The sequence below is a fragment of the Eumetopias jubatus genome, unplaced genomic scaffold, assembly GCF_037043125.1.
Source record: "Eumetopias jubatus isolate StellerSeaLion01/CBP00866 unplaced genomic scaffold, mEumJub1_p1.0 scaffold_4, whole genome shotgun sequence".
NCBI classification, from domain to species: Eukaryota; Metazoa; Chordata; class Mammalia; order Carnivora; family Otariidae; genus Eumetopias; species Eumetopias jubatus.
Window position 1 is genome coordinate 87,206,447 of NW_028274810.1, and position 18,392 is coordinate 87,224,838.

The 18,392-nt window shown below is 46.2% G+C and overlaps 1 protein-coding gene across 2 annotated transcripts in view; it reads right to left on the reverse strand.

The window, feature by feature from the left end:
• The window catches only part of ARID1A (AT-rich interaction domain 1A), a 66,776-nt gene that overhangs the window by 16,333 nt on the left and 32,051 nt on the right, over window positions 1-18,392 (reverse strand). For both annotated transcript variants that reach the window (XM_028113906.2, XM_028113905.2), the window contains exons 5-7: window positions 1,152-1,392; window positions 776-865; window positions 78-245 (exon numbers count right to left, since the gene is read on the reverse strand). In XM_028113906.2, the coding sequence (XP_027969707.1) occupies window positions 78-245; window positions 776-865; window positions 1,152-1,392 (499 nt within the window). The remainder of the gene's footprint in view (window positions 1-77; window positions 246-775; window positions 866-1,151; window positions 1,393-18,392) is intronic.

Genomic DNA, 18,392 nt, shown 5'->3' on the forward strand with positions numbered 1-18,392 from the left:
GGCAGTCCTACTCTTACAACCCGGAGAGCAGCATATGTACACACCTCTATGTACTCCTAACTGGGCTGCATACTCACCCTGTGGGCCGTACTGACCCCCCTGGGGACCATAGCTCCCCATGGAGTTCTGCTGGTAGGAGCCCATGCCTGTGTGCATCTGTCCACCCGAAGGCTGACGCGGAGATAAGGCCGAGCCGGGCTGGGGGGAACTGTACTGGGGCATCTGGGGGTTCCTCTGCATGTAACCTATTTGTGGATAGTGTCCATATATTATTACCTCAGTACAATGAGAACACATGTTCTCCCTTATCATAAGACCTCACCATCTACATTTTCTTTAGCAACTACCTACGAAGTCTCTATCTTATTGGCTATATAATTATGTGCTCTTTTAGGCACCCTCCAAAGTGACATAGCCACCAACCAGGGCATGCCAACTGTTTCTACTAAATGGGGGTCTGAAAAGACAAACAGCAATGACAACAAAACGGGACAGGATTTAAAGGGTAAAGATTTGATGCCGAGTCTTCAGTATTTGCTGACCAAATTAGACACGATGTAGAGAGGAATCCAACAGAGCACAAACATTGAGAAACAACACTGGGGGGTAACACAACACTGGAGCCACCAACATGGTCAAACCCACTCTAACTTCACAATTTGTTGCTGGGATTGTCCTAAGCTTCCTGGTCATACAATTTTCCAAAAGCTATTGTACAGGATAATTAAATGGCTCCCTTAGACTTCTGCACCTCCCCGAAAGCCCAGGGTCTCACCTCGATCTTGGGCAATGCTCGATTGGTTCATGGAAGGATGCATGATGCTGTCCGACTGGCCACTGGGTGGCCGAGGTGGCATCTGGTTGCCTGCTCCAAACAGAGAAAGAAGCCAGTCACGGCTAAGCCTGGAAATTCTAGCTAGGAGGTCATTTCAGAGCTGGAAATGGCTGCTGCCAAGGCCAAACCTCCCAATAACACATACACAGAGGGACCCCACCAAGGGGCTCCCATCTCTCTTCTTCAAACGCTGAATGGAAACTTTGCAGACATGAACCAGAGATGCTCTTTGTGACAGTGGAAGGCTGGGGCTCCCTGATATCACTGGGGGGCCAGTCCCTTTTCCCTCTCCCTGAAGTCCAGCCCTTGAAGGTACCTGGCACTGCAGCAGGCGAGAGTGGTCCTGAGCGAGACTGAGCAACACTGGCGGGAGAGCCAACAGGGGACGGGGAGGGGCCTCGGATGCCAGGCAGGTGAGGGGAGGTATGAGGAGAGAAAGGAGACTGAGCTGGATTACTCTGCTCTCCTTGGCTGCTGGAAATCCCTGATGTGCTCACTCCAGGGCTCAGAGCTCCTTCTGTCCCCATGGGGAGATCGTCTATTGAACCAGATAGATCCTGAAACATACACATAAGCATATGGATTAGCAATGTCAGGCAGAAAGACTTCTTTCAACAGTTGTACTACACAATTAATATTTTACCTAGCCAACCAAGAGTAAACACACTGCACAAGTTATGTAGTCATGATACTAAAGCTTATAGATGGCAAACTCTATTCAGAGTCAGATAGAAAATATTTTAGACTCTGTGGGCCATTAGTCTTTGTCACAACTACTCAACCATAGTGCTAAAGCAGTCATAGATAACACATTAACAAATGGGTGGACTGTGTTCTAATAAAACTTTATTTATAAAAACAAATAACTAGCCCATAAGCTGTAGTTTACTGACCCATGGTCTATCTATCAGAGCAGATCTTCCTGCACTTTCATCTTCTTTCCTGTCCCCACCCCTTTTTAAAATATTTTATTTATTTTTTGAGAGAGAGAGACACAGCGAGAGAAGAAACACAAGCAGGGGGAGTGGGAGAGGGAGCAGCAGACTCCTTGCTGAGCAGGGAGCCCGATGCGGGGCTCAATCCCAGGACCCCACGATCATGACCTGAGCCGAAGGCAGACACTTAACGACTGAGCCACCCAGGCGCCCCTCCTGTCCCCAACTTCTATAGTCACAAGAAAGCTGCTCTTTCAGTGAGCCTTTAGTTCTTTCCCGATGGGGAAACTTGACAAAACACTGCCAGGATGGCACCAGGAGCTAGCTACAGGAGAATGTTAAACAAGTTTGGGCAACATTCACAGATCCCCTCTCCATTAGATTATTATAACCTACATTTACCAAGGATGCACTTGCTCCAAATTACCACACAGTAAACATAAAGGGTAGGACGTGGGAAAGGGACAGATTGTATAAGACAATTCCTTAACTGCCAAGAAGATCTGGGACTATAGTCCTAACAACTGGCCCACAACAGGGATGAACAAATGTTTACCAACTGAACAAATCAGTTTTCCTCCTAGCTTTATTTTTTTGGTGAAAACTTGATGTTTATTGGGGGGCTTTGCTTACCTTGAATTCATCAGTATAGCGTTCACTCGAGGTCAGTAAACTCCTGAGATTAGCAACCAGGAGCTCAATATGAAAAATATTCACCACAGGAAATGCACACCCAGCCCCAACCTCATTCTCTAGCAATATCACTGGTTCAACACCACACATTAACTTCAAGCTGGGAACTAACTAAAGGATGAGAGCTTTGGGTAAGGGCTCAGATCTGGGAAACACCTAATGCTCAAACGTTTAAAAAAGAAGTTCTCTTAAAGAGACATCGAAGAGAAAGGAGATCCAAAATGGCCTAAGTCTATTCCTATTCCTACAAGCAGCTCACCCTAAAAAGATTAGCTCAAGATGACACTGACCCTGGAGTCTGACAATAACACTGAAGGCCAGACGGCACCTCTTAGGCTCTCCCCAAAGTATTAGGTTGGTTGGACCTTCTGCAAATCAGCTGGTTACTTCACTAAGCTGGGAACATTCTACAGAGTTCTATGGGAATAAAGCTTGCCCTGAAGGCAAGGCAGGCAGGTAGGTATGCATTTGTGCCTGTGTCCAGCTCTCCAAAGTTAGCTCAGAAGTCAGAAAATGCTAGCTTTCCAAAATGCTAGCACACCATAGCATGCTTTAAATATGCAGTAAGAATTAGTCCCAGCATGGACAAGAACTCAAGAAGGCTCTCCTATAGATAACACCAGAAGGTGTCTTCCCTTTCAAAGGACTAAAGTACCTGCAGCTATAAAAAGCCCTGGGTTCATCCTAAGAAAGGAGAATTCCATCCCCATGTTGAGGGCTAAGCTATACCAGGGACACCTGGCTTCTGAGCCAAGGAGAATAAACTCAAAGAGGCAGCAAGAAGACAAGAGAAGCCAACTGTGTAGACCTTGAAAGCCACTTGTTAGGCCCTGACCTGTAACAGAAACCACAGCTCAAAGCTTTCTTTTAGGGACCAGTAGGTTCCCTCAGCATTCCTTCCTTCAGTACCCATTCCTTATTGATCTGCCAGCTTCTGGTAATACAACTACTTGCTTACAGAAAAAAGAAATCTGTATTTTGAAACAGAATAGGAATCAAAGGTCCATCCATAAGAACTTGGCCCCATTCAAATGGCTTTGGAAAATTAAATGTTTTGAACATCTTCGGTATGTATGTATGTATGTATGTATGTATTTATCATGGGGGGGGCGGGTGAGGGAGAGGGAAAGAGAATCCTCAAGTAGACTCCCCACTGAGGGCAGAGCCTGATGCAGGGCTCGATCCCAGGACCCTGAGATCAGACCTGAGCTGAAATCAAGAGTCAGATGCTCAACCGACTGAGCCACCCAGGTGCCCCTGAATATTTTTGTTTTTAATTAAACAAAATATGAATATTCTCATGGTAAAAACAGTTCAGATAGTAGAGGTAAAGCCAAAGTTCCCCTTTGCTCTATTTCTGCTGCCTTCAACTGAGGAACCCCTGCTCAACTGAGTATATACCCTTGGGAATCTGAGGAACTGGGGGTGGGGGGGAAGGGAAGAAAAAAAACCCAACAATAGCCCACCAACCACTGCTATGGGTTGGAACGGGGCCTACGGATGGCTCCTTCAGCCACACTTCTGTTAAAAACCAGGTTCTCCACAGATCCATAAGTGAATGTGTTAGTCCAGCTGAGAGATCCCAGGAGCCTGAAGAAAACACTGGCAACCCCTGGGACTGGGCTCTCAGGACCCTGGAGGTATCTGTGGTGGCAGCCTGGTGGCTTTCTTCACAGAGACACTCTGAGGAGGGCTGTCAGTTTTGGTAAAGTGCCCTGAGCTCCTTGGAGAAAAACTGCTAAATAAACCACTGTCAAGAGCAGCCCCACGTGGGCTGGGATGCCTGGGCACAGAGTAATAGTGGGGAAGGAAGCAGCATTAATCTTCTTATCTCTCTGATTTGGTTGGTTTGAGGCCAATCTCTCAAACTGTCATTTTCAGCAGATGGCAACTGGTCAGCATGGGGGTAGTTGATTTAAAAGAAAAATTTTTTTCTTTTTAAAGATTTTATTTATTTGGGGGTGGGGGAGAGAGAGAGCTAGAAATAGCTAGAGAGAACACAAGCAGTGGGGGACGGGCAAGGGAAGAGGGAGAAGCAGACTCCTTGCTGAGCAGGGAGCCCGATGTGGGACTCTATCCCAGGACCCTGGGATCATGACCTGAGCCGAAGGCAGGTACTTAACCAACTGAGCCACCCAGGCTGCCCTGTTTTTCTGTTTCTGTTTTGTTTTGTTTTTTTAAAGAACCAGAATGTTAGCATAGGAAGGGACAAATCATGTGCCATTTACCATCTGAAGCATGTATAATGTGCCAGGCACTTTATGGCGTTCTTTACTTTTCTACTATTCTCGGAAACAGGTACTACTACCATTAGCATGTTGAAGATGTACATGCTGATGCTCAGAAAGATTGGGTTACATGCCCAAGTCATCCAGCAAGTAAGTAGCAGAAACTAGATTTTGAACCCAGGTCTGCTGAACCCCAAAGCCTATGTTCTTTCTCTCTCCATTTTGCTGTGATACTACATGGACTGAGAAAAAGTACTACAACACCTTTGAGTTAGGAGACCAAGGCCGAGTTCTTGGTACTTATCATTTGTGGCCTTAGACAAGCTAGCAAGAAGCTGGGCTTGGTTTTCTCAGTTATACAATAGGGCGACCGGACAAATCTGAGTTTGTGGTAACCCTGGGCCATATGCATGAAACTCCACTGGTGCCATATGGTTGGGGCCGTATGGAATATGCAGTACCAGCAGTAACAGCCTGGAATGAAGAGCTATGACCACACACAAGCAGTGTAAGATGTAAGACATCATCGATCAGTCCCAGTAGCTTCATCACAGTAAATGTCTTCATTGGGAAATGGGAGGGCCTGGTGGGGAGGAGACTCCAAAAGAAGTGTCTCCCCTCTATCTACATGAACAGATATTGCTCTGAACTTCATGTCCTTTTTATTTTTATTTTATTGTTTTAAAGATTTTATTTATTTTTTGACAGAAAGAGCGAGAGAGGGAACACAAGCAGAGAGAGTGGGAGAGGGAGAAGCAGGCTTCCTGCTGAGCAGGGAGCCCGATGCGGGGCTCGATCCCAGAACCCTGGGTTCATGACCTGAGTGGAAGGCAGACGCTTAACGACTGAGCCACCCAGGCGCCCCTCCATGTCCTTTTATTACACAGGACACACCTCTGCTTTCTACCCCACAAAAAGCCAGTTTTTCAGGTCTCTTGTTCCACAAAAAGCCGGATGTCTGGTTGTTGAGTCAGACCTCAATGTGCCGAACAAGTCTGGCTTTCCACAACACACCTATCACACAAAGTTCAATCAACCCAAGCCCCTACTCTCCCTGGCAGGGGCTACTTTTAGCATTTCAAAACTCAGGGTGTCTTGGTTCTTCCAAAAGGGCCCACCTAACAGGTATCTTCTAGGAGGTCTACTGAAAGAATTATAACAATGTCCCTTAAGTGGAAAGATCTCTTTTCCCAGGTTTGCTCTCTTTCCAAGCATAATCCTGCTGAGCGATGGGAGGTGAGGATCAGCCCACTCAGTGCCCTGCCAGTTCCGAGGAAGCAGCAGGGCCAGGGAGAATTTCCTCACGTGTTTCCAACGTGTTTCATGCATTTTATTGCTCATCTACCATGCAGATCAAAAGCGCTGGAGCAGGTCCAACTATTTCACACAGAATCTCACACTCCAGGCTGGCTACAGCCCCGAAAGCCTTCGTTTCTTCACTTGAAATACTGCCCAATGTTATTTTGGGATGTGACCTGATAGAGGAAGCCCATAGGGACTCCATGACGATAACTGTTCCAGCTGTGATTGGTTGCCCAGCCCCAGCAAGTGCCAGCATGGGTTTGTCAGGCTCTGCTGACAAACAGAACTCGGCAGCTAACACCTTCTCTTCACACCACAACAAAACCATGCCTGAAATCACACAGTCCATACCTCGTTGGAGGGGGGCAGGAGGTTGGGGGAGGCCTGCTAGTGCTCTCACAGGAAGGGCTGCAAGTTCTAACATGAATTGGCTGCCTGATGAAGTACATTTTCAAGCAGAAGATACCAGATCAGGGTTGGAGGAAGGGGGTTTAAATGGTCTCCTGACAGAGCCTGAGGATGACATCAGTTCGTTCTGCCAAGCAGATTAAATAACATCAACAGGCAAGTCTAAAGAACAGGCTCATGGAAATGCTCAATTCAAGGTTTTCTCATAAATTTGGATGAGTCCTTGAGAAATGGAGCTTTTGTTAACCCCCAGATGGAGTTCTTGTCCTCTTTCAGTTGAGAAGAGCTTTTGCCAAGTTGTGCTGACTACTGGTGGGGAAACCACCTACCAAGAGAACCAGGTAAATCCTATATATATACTTATGGGTGTGTGTGTGGGGTGTGGGGGTGGGGGTGGGGGTGGGGTGTGTGTGTGTGTGGGGGTGTTGGGAACCTTGCAATTCAGCCACACTCACTTAAATGACTTCCTTGAATGAAAAAAAGCCCAAATACACAGCCCGAAATGACCAGATCTGCACTGGCACTTCTCAAGTGTTTTTCCTGCAGCGTACTGAACAGATTCATGGCCACGGCAGGAGGCTGCTCCCATGCTGGAGAATGGGAGGAAATCCTGAAGAACATAGAAAAGATTGGGAGACTTGACCCTTGAAGAAAGGCAGACAGCACTTCTGTCTGGAAAGGAGAGAAACTTCAAGGAAAAAGGAGTATGGCAAACATAATTACACAGGAACTACTTAAGGCAAATTAGTTTTGGGGAGACCTAGTTTTTCATAAGGACTTCCTTAAGCAACTTATTTGTCAAGGGTTGGGGAGAAGAGGCTACCTCTACCAAACACTTCTAAAAAATATTCAGTACAATAAAGCTTCATTCGTAGGTTCTCTTTTCCACAATCTTTGCTAAATGGAAGAAAGGGTGATCTGACTCCAGAGTTACAGAACTCTGATGAGTGGTCACAGCCCAACAGATGAGCTGCCATCTCTGCTCAGAGAGCAGGCTAGCTTGTGCTGGCTGAAATGCCAAGAACAAATCAATACACAGAACAGGCTGCCTCTTACTACTGGTGGTACTTTCGAGTCATGGGCTAATAAGCAGGTGGATGAGAAGGGGAAAGGAAAGACACAGAAGACAGCACCATCTTTCTAGCTTAGGACCAAACACCATCTCCTACTTGAACTATACCCACTGTTTGGAATAGCAGAAACTGCTCTGGGAAAGGCTAAGAGAACTTGATTTCCTAACCCCTACCCCAAGTTTCCAAAAACCCCTAACTAAACTCCCTCTTCTCTTTTTTGACAATAGGCTATTGTTCTGAGGATAATGGGTCATTTCTTCCTGGTACCTTCTGGCTGCATGATGGGGGATGCACAGTAAAGAAGGGTCAGAACTCTTCTGGTCTCCAGAATGCTTTTCAGGGGCCCACCTCCAAGAGGAAATCTCTTATATATACACGTCAGAATTCATAAATAAAACTCAGGGAGACCAAATCTCCAAATTCAAAGGATGCTGGAAAGAGGAATAAAGGAAGTCTCTTTGTACCTCCCTCTTGAAGGGAAGCAGAACAAACACAAATATGTGACTCTCATGTGCTTAGCCCTCAGGTAACATGGCTGGCTTACATTTAATTCTCACAATCATCTTCTAGATGCAGTTATCTTCCCCGTTTTGCCAAAGCAAGAGCTCAGAAGTTGAATGACATGCCCAAGGACAGAGAGTTATTACATAGAAGAACTCGAGTTCAAACCTACATTCCTCTGATTCCAGAGCTTGCACTCTTTCTACTGTAAGGTGGAAGCTTGCCACTATCAGAAGCTAGGTTCCATGCTCCAAACAAAGCCTGAAGCCCGGCCACAACCTGCCTCTGGACATGTTGAGGGACTACCTCCATGGCTCTAACAAGTTAACCTCACTAGGCCTTGCTTGGCTCTGTAGAGAAAAGACTAAAACTAGATAATTTAACTCTACAAGTCTACAATGCTACACACTCCGCTCCTCCCTAGTTGCTTTTCCCATAAACCATTCTTCCTTTCTAAACCTTCTTTCATGGTTTATTTCAAATCAGCCCTTTCATCTATAATTCTCAATTTAAACTTACTTTTGCTACACTAAATGGTATAGTACTTTTTCTCACTTCTGGGTCTTCAGAAGGGTACTTAATGTGCAGGGAGTGTGGAGGGGAAGTAGAGAGTGACTCAGAATCCAGGGAGACCCTCAGGAAGCTAAGTCCCGTGTAGGTTGGTATCTGATCTCTGCTGGTATTCATACTGAATGTGCTCTACCCCTATTATCAGGCACAGGTGTGTGGCCCAGAGAGAGAAGTCAAAACACCCGTGGCCTCTAGATGGCCTCATCCCAGGCGATTTCAAACCCTCATCCAGCCCTGCAGTCACCCTCCTAACTGCAGGACAATTACGCTTTGTTTAGGGGCCCCATTCCCCAAACTCTTAGGTGGGGAAGCTCCTTTCTGCAGGGAAGAGGCCAAACAAGCTTCAACCCCCTGCCCACAGGTGTGATCCACCCGGGGTGGGGATGGGGGAAAGGCACCAGAGCCCTCTAACACAGCAGGGTGGCCCATTTCCCAGTCACTGAAGAGAACTGGGTGGGAAGGCCAATTACTTGAAATCGAGCTATAGGTGCTATAGACTAAAATCATTTTTTGCCTTGGAGACTTCAAAGACAAGAACAGCTTTGGAGGGACAAAGCCTCCACAATCAGCACACTTCCCTGGCCCTTCACCCTCACCCCAGAGGTGATGCTTGGACCGGCTGTGGCAGGACTGATGGCACTGTGCTGAATCTGCCTGTGGGACCACAGCAGGACCAGGTTAGATCCTCCTACTTTATTAGTAACCAGAAAAATGCCAGGTACACAAAAGACATGTTTCAGAAGCTACTCAATGAATAATCTACTCAAAAGCATCCTCTGTAGACCCAATCTCTGTTAGTTTTCTCTCTTTCCTTTAACCTTGATCCCCCACCATAATCCCATACCTGAGCTCTAGACCTCCACATGGAGGGAGGGACTCTTGAGTGCTGGCATCAAGGGAATGAACTCTCCTGTCTAAAACTGCAAAATACAACCCCGAATAGGCCCCGGCCACTTGGGCAAGAGCACTTGATGGAACTGCAGTGCAGGGAAGGAACGTCTGGAAAGGAGGCTGTTGGGAGGCGGGGCTCTGTGTCACTGGAGAAATTTCAATCTAATTACAAAAATACAAGAACCTGCTGTTCTAATCCACCTCAGCAAAATCTCTTGAGGTAGGTCTGCCCCTTTGGGTGGGGGCTGAGGGCGTTTCTGAGGTGAGACAGGGGAGAAGAAAGACTGTGGGGCTGCCTGCACTCCTGCGGTGGGAGCCCCTGCAAACAGCAGCTTGGCCACTGCAGCAGCCATTGATTTTCTAGGGGTCGATATTCTGCTCCCACAGATCTGCTCGGCTAGAGGTTTAATCACATTGAGTGCTTCTGCTCAACATCTCCCCTGCACTTCCCCCTCCCCAAACCAATAAAACAAACACCAAACACAAGCAGAGTCGGCAATTGGTAGAAGGCTCTCCCCACAGCTGGCCCCCACCCTCAGAAAATTCTAAATACCAGCTCCAAGGGAGCCCAAGCTACATGGGCAGTCCACATGAAGCTGCAGAGACAGACCCACAAGTGCCAGGTAACCTTTTAACCCACTGAACAACACTCCCATACAGACCCTTCTAATAATTCTGAGATTTTACATTAAAAACTCCAATTTCCCAACTTGTGAAAAAAATAGATCCCACAGTGTAGCATCAGTTGAAACCTTGTTTTCCAGTCTGCCACAGTCCCCACCAGGCCTGTAAAATACCATGTTACCTACCTGACCAGCCTTGGACACACACCCCTCCCCTGCAAAGGCTTCTCACTTGGGCCAGGAGAGAAATGTCTTATCTAGTCAGAAACCACCTCTTGGCCAAAAATGTACAGTGTTTTAAGGGTCACTAGCTAACAGACTCAAATCTGAAAAAACTGAAACTGGGTCAGAGCTGGGCCTGAGTTAGAGCAGTCAAGAACAGTGCATATTTATGGAAAAGGCTGTTCTAATCCCAGCAGGAAACAAGCACTGTAAAGCTTGAGAAAGCAAAGAAGTTAGGAACTCCCTACTTTTCCCCAAGTTAAGCATTTCCTGTTAGGAAAGCCAACCACATAGACCTTGTTCCACCATGATCATCAGCTGAAATCCTAGAACTTGAGCAAGGAGGATGGGGGAAATAGGGGAGAGGAAAGAAACACGGAAAAGGCGGCAGAGTTCTAGAAATGAGAAGTGTAAGGGAGATGGGGTGTGGCCTTAGGCTTCCACCTCATCTAGCTGCCCCTCAGAATTATAGGCAACCAGAAAGCAAGCAAGGATACAACATGCACAACTGGGGAAGGAAAGGTTGGCACTGTACTGAACACAGCTTAGGCCAAGGTCTAGGGAGCTCAATGGCCTCCTTGGTTTGGTATTTAAACCCCTACATACGTATTTGCCAGTGGTCTTCCCTACCATGGCCTACTGGTCTAGATAAAATTCAAAGATTTGGGGAAGGTATACAACAAACAGATCTGAGAGTAGGGACTGAACAACATCTTTTTTTTCTTTTTTTAAGATTTTATTTATTATTTATTTGACAGTGAGAGAGGGAACACAAGCAGGGGGAGTGGGAGAGGGAGAAGCAGGCTTCCCGCTGAGCAGGGAGCCCAACGCGGGGCTCGATCCCAGGACCCCGGGATCATGACCTGAGCCGAAGGCAGACACTTAACGAATGAGCCACCCAGGCGCCCCTGGACTGAATAGCATCTTAAACCAGAATAGACAGCCATCAACCCCAAAGGCCTTAAAACGAGAAGAACAACTCTGAACACAGGGAAGACACAGTCAAGTTCTAAAAGTAGAAGATGAGGGGGAAATGACCAAATATTTTTAATAACAGTTCCTCTGAACACTGATTCCGTTTATTTGGAACTTGATTTTTCTCCCACCTTCCCCAGAATGTAAGGAAATTACCTTCACTTATCTCTGTAAACAATATTCAAATATTCATTCCTCCCACATCAAAGCTGGCCTTAAGGGACAGGTTTGCCGACTCTCAGCTTGAGCCTTCAACTCTCAGTTTCCACTTTCAATAAGGCATGGCTTCTTAGCTTCCTTGGGAAAGGTCAAATGGGAAGCAAGCAAGCCGCTTGCAGGTGAGCTCCACCCTATGGCAATCAGAGACTATGTCACAATACCAGCCTATTTCATGCTGACACCAAGTGGGGAAGATGGAAGAGGGTCAGCCTGTGGAAGTGGATGGCACAAGAGAACAAGCACTGGTCCCCAAAGATTGAATGCCAAATATCTTAGAAACATGAAAGAAAGACAACAGAACTAAATCTATGCTTGATCTATCAGGTATGTTAACATAGCTCCATACCCAGGGGTCCTCCCCTCTGGACCAAGTTTGGTGGAACAGATTCTCACTCTTGTGTAGGGTGGCCCTAGGGGTTTCTGAAGGATAGTATTTCTAGGAGGGCTTGGTTTATTTCTTGTTCAAAAAGCCCAACACCCCTCTAGCCCCCTAGGGCAGATGAGACACAGCTTGGCCATCACACATCTGGGGCCTGGCTTTCTGATTTTGTTGGGTCTTTTTGGAGAAGGACAATGGCAGAAGCCAGGGCATGTACTTCACTGAGGTAATCTCCCAAACAGCTTTGCAGGTTATAAAAGCACCAATAGGGGGGCACCTGGGTAGCTCAGTCAGTTAGGCATCTGCCTTCAGCTCAGGTTGTGATCCCAGGGTCCTGGGATTGAGCCCCGCACTGGGCTCCCTGCTCAGCAGGGAGGTCTGCTTCTCCCTCTGCCCCTTCTGCTCATGCTCGCTTGCTCTCTCTCGAATAAATAAAATCTTAAAAAAAAAAAAAAAAAAGAAGCACCAATAGGAGAGAAAGGGAAGTGGGGTGGAGGGTGGTGGTGGAAGAAAGCCATGGTCACCAAGGCAACTGAGTTCATCCATACGCTGACTCAGGAATTGCAGGAAATTCTAGTTTTTGAGGTTTCTTCCTTCCAGAGTATCTTCTACATCTTCCTGGAGAGTAGACCTAAATCCAGAAACTATAGTATCACTACCTTTGCCTAGAAATCTCAGCCCCACATCTCTACATACCTCTTCCTTCTCTCCAGAAGAGAATATGGCATTCTTCTTTCTCTCAAAGGAGCTTTTTACTGATCCTTTATAGGAGTTGGTAATAGTAAAAGCACTGGACTGGAAGTCAGGAACCGAATGTTCTCGTTTACCGAATGACTTGGGCAAGTCCTTTACCCTTTCTGGGTCTTAGGTTCCTCATATGTAAGGTTAGGGGGTTAGGGGGTAAGGGGGAGGGGGTGTGATGTTTGTGTTAGTGTAGTGAACATTCTATGGACCAGCTCATGCTGTCTCCATTCTACTCTTTTCTTAATTGTAGAGGTTAAAAAGCTAAAAACCATGTTTCCCAGAATCCCTTGTGAATGGGTTTAGATACAATTCAGGTTGTACTAATTAGAAGCAAACTCAAGATTAGATCAAAGTATGGCAGAGACCCATATTTCTGTCTTCTTCACTTGTTCCTGCAACAGCATTCTGGCTTCCTCTTCCAGTAAACTGGGTGCTGGTTCTGGTGGCAGCAGCCGCTCCTTCTTGACTCTACTTACTGATCCCTGGATAGCAGATTTAGAGCAATTAATATGATAGTGGCTCAAAGGTAGGAGTTTCCTTGGTGGGTCAAATCTAGTTTTAGGTCCTGCTCCTGAAGGGCAAGCCTAGAGCATGCTTCCTCAACCTTTCTAGCAAATTTGTTAAGCCCACAACCCTATATTAAATCCCTCTCTATTAAACATACCTGTAGAAACCACTCCATCTGACACAGGATTATCAGATGATCCCAAAAGAATAGTTGTGAAAGAGAGAGGAGAACAGAGTTATTCACAAGGCATATTCTCTGCCAAGACAGCATCTTCTGGGGAAAATGGGCAAGATGGAGGGGTCTTAGAACTTTAAAATACAGTTGTCCAGAACAAGCTCCTTTACTTCTTCCCTTTTTTACACCTCTCTGTACTTTCTCCCTCCCACTCTAACCCCAGAGTGGGGGTGGGGGGGGGCTGGACTGCTCACACAGGACAGAAGGCTGAGTCAGCACATGCTTGCTTTCCATCTCTATACTCTCTGCAAGCTTTTACTCTGCTGAGGATAGCATTACCTGCCCAACCCCATATATGTATTCTCTGGACTTTAGGGAGGTTTGGGCTAGAAAGGGTACCAAGTATCTTCCACAGCAGCAAGAAATATGTTTATAAGCTCCAGGTGAAAAAGAACCAGTCCTGACAATCCTGAGCAGCTGAGGAGTGAGGACAGGTTTGGCTGCAAAAGATCCCAGCTCTTTGTCTTATAGCAATTTCTGGTCTGAGCAACGAGCCACCAGCTTCCTGTATGTAGCAGGGCTGGGGACAAACTGAAGAACAAGGTCAAATCCAAAGGGTATGGTTTGCTTGGTGGGAAGGAGGTACTTCCTGCCAGTCCTCAGAAGAGCTAACTGACCCCAGGAGCCATCACACCAGAAGTAAGGCTCCGTTCGTTTTCAGACTGAAGTTGTTCTGAAGAAAACAAAAGGTTCTAGCAAGAGGAATCTGTGTGAGACACACAGGCAGGAAGCAGAGCTGAGCCACCAGTGACCAGAATAGAAACAGGAAATGGGCCCAGGCACAAGCATACAGTACTGCGCACTAGCAGCACGGGCCCCAGCAGGCACCAGGCGGTATCAGGGCCGGAGCAGCGTGACTAAGACGGAGCAGCGGATTGGCTAGCCCTGCCAGAGAACCAGCGTCCTCGAGCAGGGACAGCTACTTGCACAAAGTACAGTCTGGGCAGATACGACAGAGGGGGTGGGGATTTCCTTTCTGAGACTTTTTGAGAGCACCTGGGCTACAGTTCAAGGGGAGCAAGCACAGATACACAGTCAGATATATAAAGAAAACAGGTCACCAAGCTCAGAAAGGCCCAGCCTCTCTGAGTACCAAAACTGCTAGTGGCGTTTTTGTTGGCCCCTTGAAAATAAGCCGTCAAAAGCCTAGGCAAAAACTGCTGGCCTGTTTCCTTTTACCATGAAATGTGACAAAAGGCAACACAGTGTAAAATTTAAATCCTTCAAGCATTCCAGTTTTTTAAGCCTTCAGAGGGTTTCTGTCACTCCCCCCAGTAAACAGACAACGAAAAGCTGGCCTCCAAGCTCAGGTGGGCAGCAAGAACCTGGGGCTGCTCAGCCAGCTGCCTGGCCCAGGTGCTAGATGCAGACCTGACGCACAAGCAGGGTGCCTGCATAATGCCAGGCCAACATAAGAAACTGGGGAAGTCTCAGAGAAAGTATTTCAGCTAGGTTTTGAAGCCAAAGTAGGAGTTTGCTGGGCATTAAGAGAGCGGGAAGGTAGATGGGCAGACATCTTTGGCACGAAGACAATTGGCAGGAAGGACTGGGGGTTGTGAGGCGCTTGAGGCACACCCAGGCAGCTGGAGATGAGGCTGCACAGGTCTGCTGGGAGCTGCCAATGGCCTCACAGTGGGGTCTGGCCGGTAGGCATGGGGAACCAGGGCCCCCAAAGCACCACAAAGCAAGTGGTGGTGGTCTCCGACTCCCATCCCCCACACTCAGAGATTATTTAAACATTACCAGACACAGTAAAACTCATTGTACTCCAAAGTCCCCAGCTTGATATTTCATTTGAAAATTTTACTCTCCATTCTCAGGGTCTAACTCCTTGCTTCTAAACCATTAGACAAATGAATCACCTGGGGATCTTGTTAACAGTGTTGGATTCAATAAAGCTGGGTAGGACCCAAGAACCTGCATTTCTAAGACAATTCCCAGGTGATGTCCATGCTGCTAGATAACAGACCACATTTTTTCAGTAGCAAGGCTCTACTTGATTAACATTAGCATTAATCAGGACACTGTGCTTTAAGAAGAAAGGCTCAGAACAGGACTTGCTCCTGTCCAATTCAAGGGGAACCAAAGAACCAAACTCTAGTCAGCTTTCCACTTTTTGAGGGCATCCCCCGTTGGTCAGCCCCTCCAGCAGACCTGCCCTAACATTTGGACATGTTCCCTCTCCCACCCTCCCTGTACTGCAGCTGTCCTTTTCACAACTCATCTGTGCCTCCATGACAAGAAGGCCTGGGGAAACAAAAGTGAAATGGAAATCCTTTCAGGACAAGTCTGGTAAATATTAAATGGCAAAGGGGTTGAGACTTTTGGCTGAACTTGAAGAGAGGATCAGATTGTCTTTCTTCTGCTGAGTGAGATGCCAGAGGAAGTATTTCGTCTGAAATATCAGAGAGAGCTGGATTCAAATCCTGGTTCTGACCCTTAGTTTCTTCTAATATAAAAAAGGAGTGGTTACTTAGTATATTTCAATTCCTGCTCTTCTAGGAGGATTGGTGTTGCCTGTAAGCTCTGTTCCTGGCCTCACTCTCCTGCCCTCTTAAGATTTGGATTCTACAGGAACCACATAGTTCCCTCCCATTTCGTCTTTCCAGATCACTGGAACCCAAGCTCTCGGGGTCTGAGAACATCAAAGTAGTAAAACATGAGTGCTAATAGCTACATTCTTATTAAGTGAAATCTAAAGAAGGGCTTGGAAACCCAAGTGATTAAAAAAAAAAAATCTGTAGATAATTCAATAGACATGAAGAATCCTAATCCTATTCTCTACCTCATTCCCAGCGTCAACAACCTCCACTCTTACCCTAACCAGAAGAAACAAGTATGATGCAGCTCTTCAACAGCAGCCTCTCCAACTTTCCCCAGTCAAGGGTACAGTGTCCTTTGTGAGCTAACCCAGTGAGTGCCCTTGATTCCTTTCTTCACAACTCCTGAAAGATAAGTCTGTTTATACCCTCCTAATATTCTGCCAGCATCTTCACCCTTCTATCTGCCTGCCTTATACATATGCGGGTCTCCAGATGAAGCGGAGGAATTTGGGCTGATTCAGCTGCCCCCTCCCTCCAATGCCGTTCAAGAATGTTCTTTACATTTACACCTTTCCTTTGTTCATTTCCTTTGCTCCAGCCCTCAGAAATCAGGTCCTCTCAACACGTAAAAAGGAACCCCATAACCTGCTTTCTGACAAATCCAACTTTATATTCTTTGAAATATGTGATATGGACCATCCCCCCACACACTGGGCTTCCATAAACAGTACACAATCCTGGTCCTCCTCCAAGCTCACCAGCTATCTGCTGGGCACTTCTACCTGATGACTACAGGCACTGTCAAGGGCTCCCACTGGCTCCTCCCTCCATAAGCCATGGCCTGGGAGGCCTCCTTCATTCTGTGGTTTAACTATGAATCACTCCACAGACCACTCTCCGACTCAACCCAGCCTCAGCTCTTACCCAGGTTGCAGTCTTCTGTTTCCAACTAGGAGCTAAGCATTTGTTTTTAAACATTTCACTATATGGAACTTAACTTTTCCCCAAAAATGAGTTTTCCTATTAGCCTTTCTATTTCTGTCAATGACATCTTTCTCCCCACCCCCTTCAAGATCATTAAATTTTCTACCAGTTCTCAGTTCTACAGAATCTCTCTTGCACAGCTCAGAACTGGGCCTAGTTGGCTATGCAAATGACACAGAGGGGTACAACTCCACACCTCTGGCCAGAATTATTTCAACAGTTTAACTTCTCCCCTTGCTTCCAGACTCTCCCCTTTTCAAACCACACTATACATGAATGGATTATTTTTTAAACATTAGTTTTATCATGTTACTGCTCTAACAGCATATCTGCAGGCCTCTAAGATCAAATTCAAATGGCTTACTTAGCCCACCAGGGCCCTAACCCCTGTAATCTAGCTTTCCTTCCCGTTACTCTCCAACCCCTAGAAGCCTGATCCTGACCAGTCCCCCAGTAGCATCTATACTATACCCCACCCCTGGCTATACTTCTCCTTTCCAACCACCCAAGTATGTCCATATCTAGGTCATTCTAAACTTCTGCCATGTTTTCCCTCAACTATTTAGATATAAATGATCACCAACTTTACCAAACTAGGAAAGCACCCATTGTAACATTCAGGCATACATTCTTCTACCTGTTTTACTAATGAAACAAAGAAGAATACTTGAGAGCAGCAACCATGTCATATTTAAATCACAGGCGACCTCAGAAGTCATCAAAGTCTAACCCTTGTCTAAATGCCTGTCTGCCTTCTATAAAGTACCCACAGCAAACAGTGTACTAGCTTTTACTTGAGGGACAGGAAACTTGACCACTTTTTTTTTTTTTTTAAATATCCTTATCCTCCAGATCACAAAAGAACTTGTGTCACACTTGGGCTTAAACCCACTGGCAACAGGTAGCCAGGTTTTTAAAGCAATAATGTTAACTTGCCAGATTTTTTAAAAAAGATATATTTATTTGAGAGTCAGAGAAAGAGAGAGAGACATAAGCAGACTCTCCACCGAGCAGGGAATCTGACAACAATGGAGGGCTCAATCCCAGGACCCTGAGATCATGACCCAAGCCAAAGGCAGCCGCTTAACCGACTGAGCCAGCCACCCATGCGCCCCAGGAATCTGTGTTTTAATTAATCTCCAGATGATTCTCAGTGCATGCTAAAGTTTGAGAAGCACCGATCTACTTAACCTTTCCAGAGCTGAGCTTTCAATCCTATATCTATTTTCCACCACTGAATGGAAACTCTATCCCAAGTACACTTTCAGATTATAATGTAAATTTACAAATGTGCCTCAGTAAGAAAAAAATTGGGAAGCATTCATTATTCTAGGGAAACCACATACACTTGAATGAATCACTTAAACAGAAGCTTTTAAAGATGCAACTCCAAGTCATTCCCAGAAATGATTATAATCAAAAGTCAGATACCAATTTTCAGATGAGACCCTTAAAGATTTTGCTCCAAACTAAAGGAAATTAAAGACTTAATGAAACACCTAGAGATTTGCTTACCCATCCCTTA